Here is a 14,772-nt window from a genome sequence, read left to right as displayed (position 1 = left end):
GAGCGAGGTGATCAGAGAGGTTTGATGTGGTGGTGCTTATGTACAGTTTTTTCGGATATACATATATGCAGCTTTTGGATATGGCTTGCTCTTCCTCCTTCACCCTTGCGTGCATCCCGAGCATGAAGCATGAGCAGCATGTTTATAAATAATTCTCGCATTCAGCACATACAGAGTTATGTGGACACCGAGTAGTTCTATATCATGCCTTGGAATGGGTGCGAGTTTTTGCTGGGCATACCTTGGCACCACAAGGTGGGGGCACTTTTGGACACCAGAAACAAGACGCTAACTTTGTCTCATAGGGGAAAAATCCATATCTTGATGCAAAACTAAAAGGGGAGTCCATCCCAGTTGTATCTGCTTCAGCTATTTCTAATGTAATGAAAAAGCATCTTTCAGCGTATTTACTTTTTGCACAGGAAAAACAGCCACCTGAAGAAAGATCTATTTTTCTAAGCTGGAAAAAGAGCGGGCAGACTTTCTTTTTCAGTTTAAAGATTGCTTTTCTGACTGCCTGCGGCAAGAATTACCTCCAGAACAACCTGAGGACCATGCCATAGATATAATCCCAGGAAGCAGCCCGCCAAACAAGCCTTTCTTACAGGGTTAGTGCAGCCCAGCAGGAAGAGATCATGAACCAGGTAAAGGATCTCTTGGAGAAAGGGCTGGTTCAGCCAAGCTCTTCCCCCTATTGTTCACCCGTGTTGCTTGTGCAAAAGAAAGATGGATCCTATAGGATGTGCATAGATTACAGAGCTTTGAAAGATCACAATTAAGAATAGATTCCGTATACGCAGGATTGATGATATCTTGGATAGGCTAGAGGGATCTGTTATGTTCAGCTGGATAGATTTGAAGAGTGGCTACCACCAGATCAGGATACGGCCTAAAGATGTGCATAAGACAGTTTTCAGAACCATATTTGGCTTGTATGAATTTCTTGTGATGCCATTTGGGTTGACAAATGCACCTGCCACCTTCAATAGAATGATGGACAATATCTTTACAGAGCATAGAGTCTTTGTCGGTACCTTCTTTGACGACATGATAGTGTTCTCTAAGAGCGAAGCTGAGCATCAAGAGCACTTGGTAGTTGTCTTTGCAGAGCTCAGGAAGCATTAGTTGCTTATATATGCCAAGAAGAGTGAGCTCTTCATGCACGAGTGACACGACCCCAGTGCTCCTATGCAACCTGACCTGCAAACAAACACCAGAAACCAATCATAGAACCATAAAGGAATCCGCAGGCTTGCTCACCACCCAACCATTGCCCCCTCCGAGCCATAGGCTGAGCTGCTGGCAACTGGCACATCTCTCAACCATGATGGTGTCCCATACCACCGAGTGGTGCCCTCAAGGAGTCTTGGATCGATCTGCTTGGCCTTGGGCTAATCTAGAGAACAGGTATGCGTCCACACATAATCCATGATCCAAACCAACAGGGGAGAACTGACTTGCTCTGCCCTGCTCTACTGAAAACTGAGCCCCTTGGGCCCCTTATATAGACTTGGACCCTGGGCGGCTATTTATAGCCGAAACCCTAACTCGTGCCATTTGCCCTTGTAACCCAACCTGAGAATCACCTGCCTAGCCCCTAGCCTCCCCAGGCTAACTGAGCTAGTCCTGTGTGCCTAGGGCACACGTCAGACACAATTCGTGCACATGACATACTTCCCCTCCTCTAAGAACTCACTTTTGAGTTCACCAAAAAACCCGAGAATGTCCTCTGGAGGTTCGGTAATGTCTCCCATGTTGCATCCTCCTCAACACGATCCTTCCACTTGATCTTATATTCCGTGATAGTTCGATTACAAAGTTGTCTTTCATGAACTTCAAGAATACTCTTAGGCTCATGTGGAATAAAAGTCAAATCTGTAACTTCTACTATTTCTTGAGAAGAAACAAGTTGATCATCTGCATCCAGTAACTCTTTTAGTCTACTGACATGAAATACTGGATGTACTTTAACATCAGGAGGCAATTCTAGTTTATATGCAACTGGTCCAATTATTTAAATAACCTTGAATGGACCACAGTATCTGGGGGATAACTTCGGAACCAAACCAGTACTTGGGCTCTTGGATTCCTTGGGAATACACAAATATACCATCGTTCCTTCAGAGAACTCTCTAAGGGAACGATGTCTATTAGCATAAAATCTGTCCCGATCTTGGGCACTTCTAATAGACTCCTTGGCAAACTGCAACATTTCTTGCATGTCTTGCAAGAATGTCTTTGCAGCATCATTTTGAATTCCCTTTAACCCAACCATAACTGGTGACTTAGGTTGAAACCCATACATAAGCATAAAAGGACTGTAACCAGTACTTGAATGCTTTGCACTGTTATAAGCAAATTCTATCATGGGGAGATAATCTTCCCATGAAGACTGTCTCGTAGAAACATATGCCCGAAGCATATCTTCAACTAATTGGTTGACCTTTTCTGTACTGCCATCAGATTGTGCATGATCTGAGGAACTCATACTGAGAGTAGTTTCCAACTTCTCAAAAACAAGTGTTCAGAATTTACTTGTAAACTTCGAGTCCCTATCGTTGACTATGTCAGATGGCAAACCATATATCTTAAACAAGTGGTCCACAAACTCGTGAGCCAACTGGACAGCTGATATGGTCGATTTAGTAGGTAAGAATCTAGCCATTTTTGTCAGACGGTCCACTATGACCCAAATAGAGTCATGACCCTTGCGCGTTCTAGACAAACCGGTAATAAAATCCATGGAAATACTTTCCCATTTATGACCTGGGATTTGCAATGGCTGTAATAAACCCATGCTTCTAAGGCGTTTTGCCTTAGTAACCTGACAGATCTGGCAACCTACCACATAGTTTTGAATAAATGCATGCATCTTAGGCCAATAAAAGGTATGCTTCGCAAGAGACAGAGTTCTGTGTACTCCAGGATGTCCTGCACTAGGTGCATCATGACACTCCCGAAGAATCTTGGATCGAAGATCCAACACATCGGGTACACAAATTTTGGCCCTTGCAACCCAACCTGAGAATCACCTACCTAGCCCCTAGCCTCCCCAGGCTACCTGAGCTAGTCTTGTGTGCCTAGGACACACGTCAGACACAATCCGTGCACATGACAACGAGATCCACTTTCTGGGGCACATAATATCCAAGGATGGAGTCGGAATGGACCCACCAAAGTGGAAGCCATGCCACCTTTGAAAAATCTCCATGAAGTACACAGCTTTCTTGGCTTATGCTCGTACTACAAGCGGTTCATCTGCTATTTTGCAGAGATAGCATCACCTGTTCATGCTCTACAAAAGAAAGGAGTGCCTAAAATCTTGGACAAAGCGATACCAGAAAAAATGTCAACCCTCCTATGGCTTCTATTACACAAGGCTGTGTAGAAAAATGCCAGGGGTCTTAAAAGTAGCAAGGTTGATGGATAGTGCAAACACTGCCCTAGAATCAAGGAATATATTTTTAACCTTTTTGTGGCTTGTCATGCCAGAAAAGTTTGGAAGATTACTCAGATCCAGTTAGGGGAGCCTTTGAATTGGAAGTCTATTCTCCTAATTGAACCTGATGATATTTTAAAACCATGTTTTTAATCGAAATAAGTTTACAGAGGAGTAGCATAAAAACATTTTGAAATGTTCACCTTTAATGTGGGCATAGAGCACATGCATTGTGGTTTTATGGATTTTCAGGAATGCATTTCAGTTCAGTCAATCAAACACTAATGCTGAAGCTCTTTTTTTGGATTGGTTTTCATGAACATTACAGACTAGCTCATGTCATCCAGGTTCTCAACCTCACTAGTGTATCAAACAGCCATTCCTTTGTTAAGGGATCCTAGAAGTATGCCTAAAATCATTGTTGCTCTAGTCAGGCTACAACTCCCTGTCCTTGTGTAAGCTGTGCCTTGGCTACATGAATCATCATGAAAACTCAACGCATGAAGACTTCCCCAAGATATATGTATGACTCCACAGTCTCCACTGGCTCTCCTCAACAAGTGAAGCTATGTCAATGAAGGTGTCGAAAATCGTAACCATAGTCTTACCAAGGCTGGTTGTCAAGTCTCTCTCCTTGCGAAACACCTCTAGGGACTCTAGATGTCTCTGTAGGCCTGCTGCTAAAGAGGATCAGAGGAATATGTCATATGTTTTAACAGAGATCATGACCTTTTCAAGGAGATTGAAGGACATGAGGCTGCTTACCAGAGAGAAAACAATCAGGATTGTCAGTTTAAGGACTTCTGATTCTGAGTGACATTATGGTACTACCAGACTTTGCTACTTTTTTTTTTTGCAAAAAAGAGACTTCTATTAAGTAAGAAAGAAACTCGTCAGAGCAAGCTCTGTGCGGAAATACAACATGCTAAGCATGTAATAAAAACACCTCAGAGGAATGAGATAGAAAGAAACCAAGGCTAAGGTTGAAAATGCCAACTCAACCCTGTAGAAGTCTCATCAAAGAAGGGAGAGTCTCTCCAATCTCTGAGAAAAGTAACTCTCCTAGAGGATGCTGCTCGAGATGATCCCTGCATGGTCGCCCAAATGGCCATCAGAGTGTGTACCGTATCTGTCCAAGTACTGGCCAAGATCTGAGAAGGGTGAACCTGAGAACCCTCCAAAGCCTCAGTGCATCTGGCTCTCCAAATGTGCCATGCTGCAATGCTAGCTAAGACCTCCCATGGAGAGTCAACCGAGGAATGAGCAGCCCTGAAGAGAGTGGCCGGAACATCCTCTAGAGAGCACGACTCCACAAGGTGTCGTCGGATGTGAAGAGCCCAAGAGGAGTCAAGTCTCTCAAAGAAGACCTGGGGCCCTGAAAGAGTGAGCCAAGCCACTGATCCCCAGGTCATGTAGAAAGGAAGGCGAATAAAAGTGCTGAGAAGTCTTGCCATCCCCTTCCATATGATTCTCGCCTGTCTGCAATCCCAAAGGCAGTGTTGTATTGTCTCCAAAGCAGAAAGGCAACGAGGGCAAGAAGGGTCAGCTCCGAACATGGATCTCCATTGGTTCACTGCTAGCCCACCATGAATAGAAAGCCAAAAGAAGAGAGTGATTTTTCTATTCCGGTGGGATTTCCAGAGCCTCTGCCAAAAAATTTTCTGCAAGTGAACAGAAATCTGAAAGTTCTCCCAATGAGGAGATCTGGTAGGCCTCCAACCCCTATAGCTGAGCTGGAATTTCCTAGCATTATTGACCGTGTAACGAAAGAAGGGGATGCTCTTCTGTCGGTGCCCTTCATCTATCCATTCCCATTCCCCAGGGTCCCACTGCAAAAACTTAATTGGGACCCCTCCATAGAGCCACAGCCTCCATGAGCCCAGGGCGATGAGAAGCGGGTCAGGATCCAAGTACCATTGTCAAAGAGAGCCATGCTCCATGAAGCTCACTATCTTGACTGGCTGAAACGGTACCTCCAACAAGATATCTTCTGTGGATCTGGACAGCCTGCCCCCTGACGAAACATCAAAGACTAAGGCATCCTCATGTGTGTCATGAAAAGCAATCACCTGTAAAGGAACTCCCAATCTGGAAAATGCCCCCATCGAGGTGGAGCAAGTAATAGGCATGTCATCTGTGTCCACCCAATCCAAGGGCAAGGCTGCGTCAATCTGCTGGACTGTCCATGCACTTCCTTTGAGATTAAGAACCATCTGTGCCTGTCGGTCTGCAGGAAGCTTCCTGAATGCTTTCCATGCTCCCATGGTAGATGCAGGGCCCCTCTCCCATCTTGGCCACTGCATGTAAGGAGAAGCTCCAAGTGGTCTACCATGCTCATCTAAAATACTGTCATTCCACATGATAGGCTGCCTTTCAATCTCTTCACGGGTGGATGGGGGAATTTTGCGAAGTGTACTCCTGAAGCTGGCCCATGCTTTCAGGATAGCAACCATAAGAGGGGAAGAGGGAGATTTGAGGTGGGCTGTGGTGAAAACCCATCTGGTGTTGTGTGTCCAATCCTCTCCTAAAGTAGGCGTGCGAGACTGTATGTATTTGATAAAGAAATCCTTCCAAGGCTCTTGCCCTAGCATAAGTCTCTCACAAGGACCTTGCAGAGTAAGGCTCTGCACTGTAGATCCGGGTCGATGATATTCAAACCCCCTTCTCCTGTAGGAAGAATCAAGGTCTCCCAAGCCATCCTGGCTGTAACATCAGTTGTGCTATCTAGACCACTCCATAAAAAGTTTCGTACGAGCCTCTTAAGCTGAGTGATACAATCCCTAGAGTGGCACCAACAAGAGCATACAGACCATGCTGTGGCTAGAAGAGCCTGGTTAACCACCACCACCCTGGAAGCCAAGTCAAGTTTGGCGGAGCTTCAGAAAAGGAGCTTTCTTCTGATGCTTTCCAACATGCTTTCCAACACCAGAGCAAACGGTTGTGAGGGAGAGATGCCCACCCCAACCTGGCAGCCCAAATATCTGACAGAGACGCCCCTCTGTACCCAAGTGAAGGCAATATCATTACCCCAATCCGGGGTGTCATCATCACAAATCCAAAAACCATGGGATTTATGCCAATTAATGTGTGCACCTGCAGCCGTGCAAAATAAATCCAAGGCTGTCCGGAAGGAAGTGAGTGTCCTGGGGGTGGCATCCAAAAAAGCAGCCGTGTCATCTGCCAGCTCACTATCCAAGAGCTCTTCTTCCCGGCGGATAGGAAGCCTCAGCCCATAAATATCAGCTTGAGATCTAAGGTAGATACTCATAGCTTCCGCCACAAACAGAAAAAGAAAAGGGGCAAGAGGGCATCCCTGGCGGACTGATATGGAAATCTGAAATTTGTCCCCTCTTACCCCCCCAATGAGCACTTGGCTATGGGCTGATCTGTAGAGAGAGGATACTCCTCTAATCCATGCATCTGAAAAACCAAAGCGAGATAGAGTACCCTCTAAAAAATCCCAGTCTACTCTGTCATAAGCTTTCTCAAAGTCCGAGAGTAGAATGGCCAATCTCTGGCGGCTCTGCATGGCCCATTCTGAGGCCTTATCAAATATACTTCTGCCATGCACAAATCCTATCTGCGTGTCATGAATCAAATCTGAAAGAAAAACCTGTAGCCGCAGACTGATGGCTTTTGTCAGATCCTTGTAAAAAGGGCCCAATACTCTAGAGTGATGGGTCTCCATTGAGACACTAGATTCTTATTACCCCCCTTTGGGATGAGATGAATGAGACCATCTGTAAGTGAGTCCAGCATCCCACCAGAGTCCCATACGCCCTGCAGGGCTGATGTGATGTGATCACCAATCTGCTCCCAAAAAGTAATAAAAAAGGAAGGGGTAGGTCCATCCGAACCTGGGCACTTGCCCTTGTGAAGGGCAAGTAATGCAGTCTTGAATTCTGCATTGGTGAAAGGTGCATCCAGAGAAACATACATCTCATCCTTCACCAGTACAGGGATACACTGCCAAATAACCTCTTTGGCATCATCTATATCCTGTGTGCCCGGATCTGCAGTAAGAAGGGATGCAAAATAATTTTGAAGCTACACGCATGACAGCATCAGGATCTGATTGTAACACCCCGTCTGAGTCAACAAGCTGCGAGACACTATCTCTACTATGTCTGGGCACATGAGTAGAGATTGTTGACCCTGCCACCCATCTGAATCCAAAAGGATTCCTGTGCATGAAAGGCATATTCTGCTCTCTGATCCAACAATGTTTGCAAATGAGCCCTTGCTGCAGCAAGGCGGTCCTGAATCCAAGCATCTGTGGGCCTCTTTTGCTCTTCCCTCTAAAGGGACGCTAACTGCTGGCGTATACCAATCTCACGTCTCCTGGAATCAACGATTGTATGATAATAGTCACTAATTTCGGATAAGGCTGCAGCTACTTGAGATGGGCGGACAGCTCCACCCTGTATGTGAGAAATCCAAATCTGTAAAATATCCTCCGTGAGGCTCTCCTCTGCATAAAAAGCATCCGGAATCGTGATACTGGCAGAACGTCCTCTCCGATGAGGCTCAAGGATCTGCAACAGCACTGGAAAATGATCTGAGGTGGAAACCCCAGTAGAAATGCATACAGATTCTCCTCTGTCAAGCCCAATCGTCTACATAAAATCTGTCAATACGTGCATGAATGGGCATGTGTATTCTCCTGTTCGACCAAGAATATAGGAGTGACTGTGGCATAACATGAAAGGCATCAGCCAACCAAGTGTCCCTGCCACTGTACTGAAAAAGAAAGGCATCCCAGGCTGCCCTCTCCAAAGAATGAATTCCACCCTGTTTGCCTCTCTTTTTGTCTGATGACAACTCAACCATGTTGAAATCGACACCAATGATCCAAGAATCTGCAGTGGGGGCCCAAGAGAGTAACTCCTTCCAAAAGGAGATCCGCTCCCCTCTGTTGTTGGGAGCATAAAGATTGAGAAGACCAATCTTACGCCCTCCAATCAAAATAATGATCCATTGAGCTCTAGAGGGGGAAATAATACCATGACCAGTAACCAAGGGGAGAATAGAGGGAGAGACTGAAATGCAAGTACCTCCCCTTGTGCCCATAGCAGGCGATCAGAAGGTATGTCTTGAAAGAAGTTTTCCCGATTTAGAGCAATCACTGGCATTCAACTTGTGTTCCTGGATAAAAAGGATATCAATAGCACCTCCAGTGGCACCTGGATGAAGCTGATTCCGGATCAGTTGCCTACGGTGACGGTGTGGAACTCTGCCTAGGCCCTGTATGTTCCAGCTGACTATCCTCATCAACGGGAGGACGCTGGATGGAAAGGCTTACCTGACCTAGTAGAGGAGACCATCTTCCCCTTGGCCAAAACACTCCTGTTGAGGGCAGGAAACTCAACAGGTGAGAGGATCCCCACACCTGTTGAAGGGGAGGCCCTATCAAAAGGAATCCCCAAGACCGAGACCCCTAAGGTGGAGGGCACAAACTCATCATTATCCATGAAAGTCGCCGAATCTACCAGTGCCGAAAAAGAGTTCCTGATAGGCAAGTCTGGCCGAGGAGTGCGAAGAAGACCTGCACTCGTGAAAGATGGAGGAGAAGGACCTGCCAGGTCTCTATCAACAGAACTGGAGCTAGGTGTTGAGGAGGCCTGTGGTTGGGCTGAAGAGGAATCTGGAGTCCTCATCTGTGCCTGCACTTTCTCTGTCATCCTGACTGTGGCAGGAACAGTCTGTGGGGAAGAAGTGCCTGTAGCCCCCTCGTGGTCAGCAACCAAGGTGACTGGGGCTGGTGCATCTAAAGGCCCCTCTTGATGTGGAGCTGTAGTGTCTAGGGTTGCAGCAACATCCACCTCTGGAGTCTGGAAGGCGTCTGTCTGAACAGGATCAAAGGTCTCCTCCTGAGGTAAGGGAGCGGCTCTAATAGCTCTCCACCGTGGTACTGGGTGTGCTACGGGCATTGGGTGATCTGCTGCCCCTGGTGGTCCTGGGGTGCACGAAGCAGGGCGCCTTGCTACTCCAGGGTGCTGGGGAGGTGTAGTCGGGGTAGTACGTGAAGGAGCCGCACCAGAAGATCTCTTGGGTCTTTTTCTCTTCCTTGGGCAGTGTCTAGCAAAGTGCCCAAGGGTCCTACAAATCCTGCACTGGTCCTGTCTACCTAAAATCTCGACTCTCTGTCGAAAGAGAGAGCCGTCTAGACGCTGAAGCATGATGTGGTCATTTGAGATGTTAGGGTCAGAGACAATGACCCTAACACGAGGCACCCCTTCTGCATTGACTGCCTCTGCCGAGGAAGAAGACATGCCAAGAAGGGTGGGCATCTCAGTGACCACTCCGAATGTGGCTCCGATAGTGGCAAGCAGTTGATAGTAGACTTGAGGAAGACCAGGAAATCTAATGAACAGTGATGTGACTTGCCTGTCCTCCTCGACCGGATCGAAGCCCAAGGTGTAGGGTAAAAGAAAGATCCTCCTCAAACCCAAAGCCAGGGGATTAGCTTTGAGAACAAGGGCTGTGGACTCGTGGGAGTCGAAAATCACTTGGAAGAATCCACGTCCCAGAAGTCGAGTGGGGCGAGATCTCCTGGTAACGCCGCCAGCATCCAATCTCTAGCCTGTGATCTGGAAGGGTGTGACCCAAAGATGCGGGCGAAAAGTGATGTGAAGCTCTCTAATTCCACATCTTTCTTGAGCTACTGCAACTCGTCTTCTGAAAAAATGACGGTTCTCGTGGCCGGTGGAAGTGGACGGAGATTGGTTGAATGGGGATCCATTTGCCAATCGAAGTGAAAAGGCCGATTCCAACACTAAAAAAGCTCCGTCTGTGAAACTATTGCCCAGGACGCCCTCGAACACCGGCGCAGGAAGAAGCAGAAAGGAGAGGGTAGGAGAGAGGGGAAGGGATGGAGGTAGGAAGGGGGCGTGGGAGGGGGAGGTTGCAGGCGGAGAGGGAGAGGGAGGGCAAGAGAAGGAAAAGAGGAGGGGGGGTTAGGAGGGAGGGAGGGAGCTGGCGGGGAGGGAAAGGGAGGGCGGGGGAGAGGAAAGGAGGGGGCGGAGAGGAAGGGAAAGAGGGGGGGGGGGAGAGCGGGGGAGAGCAGAGGAGGGGGCGGGGTAGAGCGGGGGAGAGCGGGGGAGGGGGCGGGGTAGGGGCAGCGGGGGGGGGAGAGGGAGGGGGCGGGGGAGGAGAGGGGGGCGGGGGGGCTGGCGGGTGGGGGAGAGGGAGGGTGGGGAGGGAGAGGGAGAGGGAGGGGACGGGGGTGAAGGAGGGGGGGCGGGGGGGCTGTCGGGTGGGGGAGAGGGAGGGCGGGGAGGGCTGTCGGGTGAGGGAGGAGGGAGGGGGCGGGGGTGGAGAAGGGGGGCTGGTGGGGAGGGAGAGGGAGGGCGGGGAGGAGGAAGGGGAGAGGGAGAGATGAGGAAGGGGAGAGGGAGAGAGAGGGAGGAGGGAGGGGGGGCAGGCGAGAGGGGAGGGAGAGGAGCAGCGAGGGGAGGGAGAGGGGGGGCAGCGAGGGTGAGGGAGAGGGAGAAGGGGCTGGCTGGGAGAGGGGGAGGGGGGGCAGGTCCTCATGGGGAGAGGAGCAGCTCAGACTTTTCTACTTCAGTTACCAGATCCTCTAGCTTCCTGTCATTGCAGGGTTCAGTTACCAGATCCTCCAGCTACCTGTTACCTCAGTTACCTAATACTGCAGGGTTCCTTTTGTGTCACGTTTGGCTCTCTACCTCTGTGGCGCTCTGCCCCTTTTGGGACAGTTGTTAAGCTACTATTCCCTGTTTGAGGGTGAAATGTAATGGACTTTAAATGTAAGACTTTTGAATAATAATATAATATTACTCTTTGCGCCCTCCCATAAAAAAAGGATCCACAATGGCTAGACAGGTGCAGTAGTAACTTGATGTTTCAGAGTCTCGACACTAGCGTTCAAGTCTTTATTCCAACTTACAAGCTTATTGCTCTTCTTTGTCACCCCCTGAAGAGGTTTTATTAATGGGGAAAGCTTATTGCTCTTCTTTGTCCAATATGATTCTGAAAAAATATTGTAAAGCCTAGGAAAGAGTGAACTTGTCTAACTGTTCGAATATAGGCCGTCCAATAACTTTGTAACCTTGGCACCATCAATATGAATATTAGTGGAATTATATGGCCATATAAAAGTTTGAGAAAGTCACATTTAGACTCTATTGCATATAATTTCTATCAAGGACAATTCTAAGGAGGTTGTCATGCTCGGCAAGGTTTTACTATGAATTAGGATTATCATCTAAAAGCACCACCATATTGGTAGATTTGAAAGCTTCAAAAGGAATAAGGAAATTTTTAAGATTGTATGCAAAGGCTGAGCTGAAAATGCAGAGAGTAGACGGATGAAAAAGAAAGGAAACCACCACTAACGTCACGATGAACCTCGATGAAACAAGGCCGTCCATTCTCTTCTACATGTATTTGGGATCTTCATAAAGATGGGAAAGATAAAGTGTTTACATAAAAAGATGTCCTTGCTCTAGTATTGTATGCAGATGGTTTGATCTTACTTGCAAAGGATTGGTGTAATCCAATGACATCTGACCGTGGCAAAACCTTCTACCATAGAGTCTACTGGGCTTTGACATGTCCCACTCTTGGAGAGGTCCAGATAACTCTTCATTGTGATCTGATGGTGGCTATCCATCTGTGGATAAGTAACCCTAAGAGTACCTGCAATTTCATCAACTATTCCTTGTGACCACTTTATCTTCCAATGTTGGCTCTTCCAGCTCTCCCAGCTGAGATTCTTCATCCTTGAAGGAAGGTTAGTCTAAAACTCACCCCTTTCCTAAAGTATGGCCCTAGACATCGAACGATGTGCAAAATCTGCTTGTCAATGATCAAGTGAGCTCCTTGTGGGGCCTCAATATTTCTCTTGCATGGGATGAAATGGACCTGCTTGGCCCAAGTTATGCCTTTTCATGGGTTCTAGGTGACACTGTTGTGATAAATTCCAGGGCAAGAGTCTATTTAGATTGGGTCCAAAGAAACCTGGAGTGTTTGTCATGCCAAACTTGGCCTTTTTTGGTGTATGGTGCATGCTTCTATCTACATATGCAGTTTCCTTCATGGAAGACTAATAAAAGAGCCTCTTAGAAGTTACCAATGTGGCCATAACTACTAAATGGCTTGTTCAACAATTGTTCTAGCATTCTTGTAAAGTTATCTTCAGTGATGCATGACAGTTTTCTTGAATGTAAAGATTGTCTGTAAATGAAAACTATTTATCACTATCCCTGTGATGTAATGGTGTCTTCATTTTCCAGCAACCCAAGGAATCTATGAGGGCAGCAAGCACCTCATGATAGGGCACTGAAATGCTGTGCGCACTTGACTGTGTAGAAGGGCATCTGTAACCAATCGTTTGCAGGTGCTTACTGAGTCTGGACCTACAGAATTTGGTTCTTTATGGCGTGAGTGCGTTTTAAATATTCATACACAAGTACATACATGCACACGTGTGCATGTGCATTGTTCTGTGTTGAGTGTGTTGTTCTTAATTACACAGAAGCATTCATCAATCTATACATGTACGTACATTTTTAAAAATAGGTAAATGTGCGTACTAGTGTGTCCTGCAGGGGTATCCTTTCATGTCTAACATTGGCGACATCCACACGAACTGATCATCTTTGTTTTCTGTAAATGAACGAGTTCGAACTTTCACTTGAGGAGCATGTGTTGGCGTCGATGTCATGATTCTGTTATGTATTGATTTGCAGGGTCACTCGTCGTGGAGAAGGATCTGGCAAAGAAACAGCTGAGCGATCCGGAACGAGGGACTTGGAGGGTTATGGTATTAGTAGTGTTTCGAAGCAAACTATCCAAGGTATTGATAAAATCCTGTTTACTAGTTCAGAAAAGGGAGTTACTTGATGTTTGAGATCATGGATTCAGTCAGTCCTGATGGGGCTGTTTAACACCTTGTCCAGCTGTTGGTCATTTAATGCCTCTATGCATTACATCATTTTTGTAAGCTTTGTAGATATACTGATGAACCACCAAGAAGCTTTGAATAATCGCCCATGCGTGAAGGGACTTTTTTTTTGCTTTTTTCCTCTTTTCAATGGCAAAAACCACTTTCCAGGTTTTGTGTGATCTCTTTACCTGGTACATCTGAAATTTCCCTTTTTGTCTGCAATATTCGACTTGATCATTGCAAGATGAAGATCTGGCAAGGCTCGAACGAACAGCAATGGGTACAAAGCACATGCCACTGAGTGCTGATGAAGAGATGAACTTGCATACTCCTTTTCTTGTATGTTCTGAAGCCTTGAAATAAATGCACTTTTTCCTTTGAATCATTATGTGGGACTCAGGAGTTATTTTTTAGACTGAGATATTATGACCATGGTCTCAGGATGAGTCCAGTCAAGGAGAGAATGTTTCAAACCCTCAATCGAAGGTTAGTGATCCCTTTCTTGACATTAATTGTCTTTACTTGGCTTTAACTGCATAGTAGATCATTACATAGTTCCTTTAATTTCTTCTAGAATTCCTTGGGTTTGTGAGTGCGACACTGGTGTCCTATCTGACATCTTTCACTATTTTTCTGTGCAGGGTGGTGAGAAGACAGCGGGCAAAGAAGCCAGCAGGAGCTGCTCTTTCCAGCTCGTGTGCCTTGTTCTTCTTAGCATTTTAGTTTTACTTTTAGTTATATGGACTGTAATAAATATCTTTTGAGGTCAACGCGGCCGATCTGGTAGAGATCTGTTGAAACCAATAGGTGGGGCTGTTTTTCCTTTGAGGGCAGGGCTTGGGTTGTGTTAGGGCATTCTTTTCAGGTTGTATCATAACTGGCCTTGGTTTGAAATAATGTGGATAGACTGTGAAAGGAGAGAATGTGTTTGCTCAAAGTGAAAGAGTGATGCTACTTTATTTGCGATATGCAAAAGGAACTATGAGTTATGTAGAAAACCCTAGGCTTAGAAAACTCCTAACTAGTTCTAAGCTATGTTGCGATTTCTTAGTTCAAATCAAACTCTAAATGTGAACTAATGGACTATGGCCCTAAACTTTGTTTCTCATTACAACATGAGGATATTATATGGGAAATTCACCAAGTAATCTTTGAAGCCAAATACTTCACATTTTTTATTGACTACCATGTACTCAACCTCTGTGGAGACAAAGAGCAATATGGTTTTGCTGCTTACCTTTGAAATGATGTTGTTGAGTCAAAAGGTATAGCTTGTACTAGACTTTTATTCATGTGGCATGCCCAATCACCATTACAAAATCCCTACAATTGTAGGGTTTTAGATATTTCATAAAGAATTCCATAATACATTGAAACTTTGAGAAGCTTGAGAGTTCTTGTGGCTTTCTTCCAATGGTTGGGTTTA

At 46.3% G+C, this 14,772-nt stretch overlaps 1 protein-coding gene across 1 annotated transcript in view; it reads left to right on the top strand.

Moving 5' to 3' along the window:
- LOC147884240 (syntaxin-52-like) overlaps positions 1-14,506 on the top strand; it is a 31,811-nt gene extending 17,305 nt beyond the window's left edge. The window contains exons 3-6 of the mRNA XM_087398781.1: positions 13,150-13,256; positions 13,591-13,685; positions 13,788-13,832; positions 13,988-14,506. Of these exons, the coding sequence (XP_087254907.1) occupies positions 13,150-13,256; positions 13,591-13,685; positions 13,788-13,832; positions 13,988-14,110 (370 nt within the window). The 3' untranslated portion in view covers positions 14,111-14,506. The remainder of the gene's footprint in view (positions 1-13,149; positions 13,257-13,590; positions 13,686-13,787; positions 13,833-13,987) is intronic.
- Positions 14,507-14,772: the final 266 nt, after the last annotated feature.

The sequence above is a fragment of the Dipteris shenzhenensis genome, chromosome 27 (genome assembly GCF_047967505.1).
Source record: "Dipteris shenzhenensis isolate YYH24624 ecotype China chromosome 27, Dip_SZ_1.0, whole genome shotgun sequence".
NCBI classification, from domain to species: domain Eukaryota; kingdom Viridiplantae; phylum Streptophyta; class Polypodiopsida; order Gleicheniales; family Dipteridaceae; genus Dipteris; species Dipteris shenzhenensis.
This window is presented reverse-complemented; position numbering and strand designations above follow the sequence as displayed.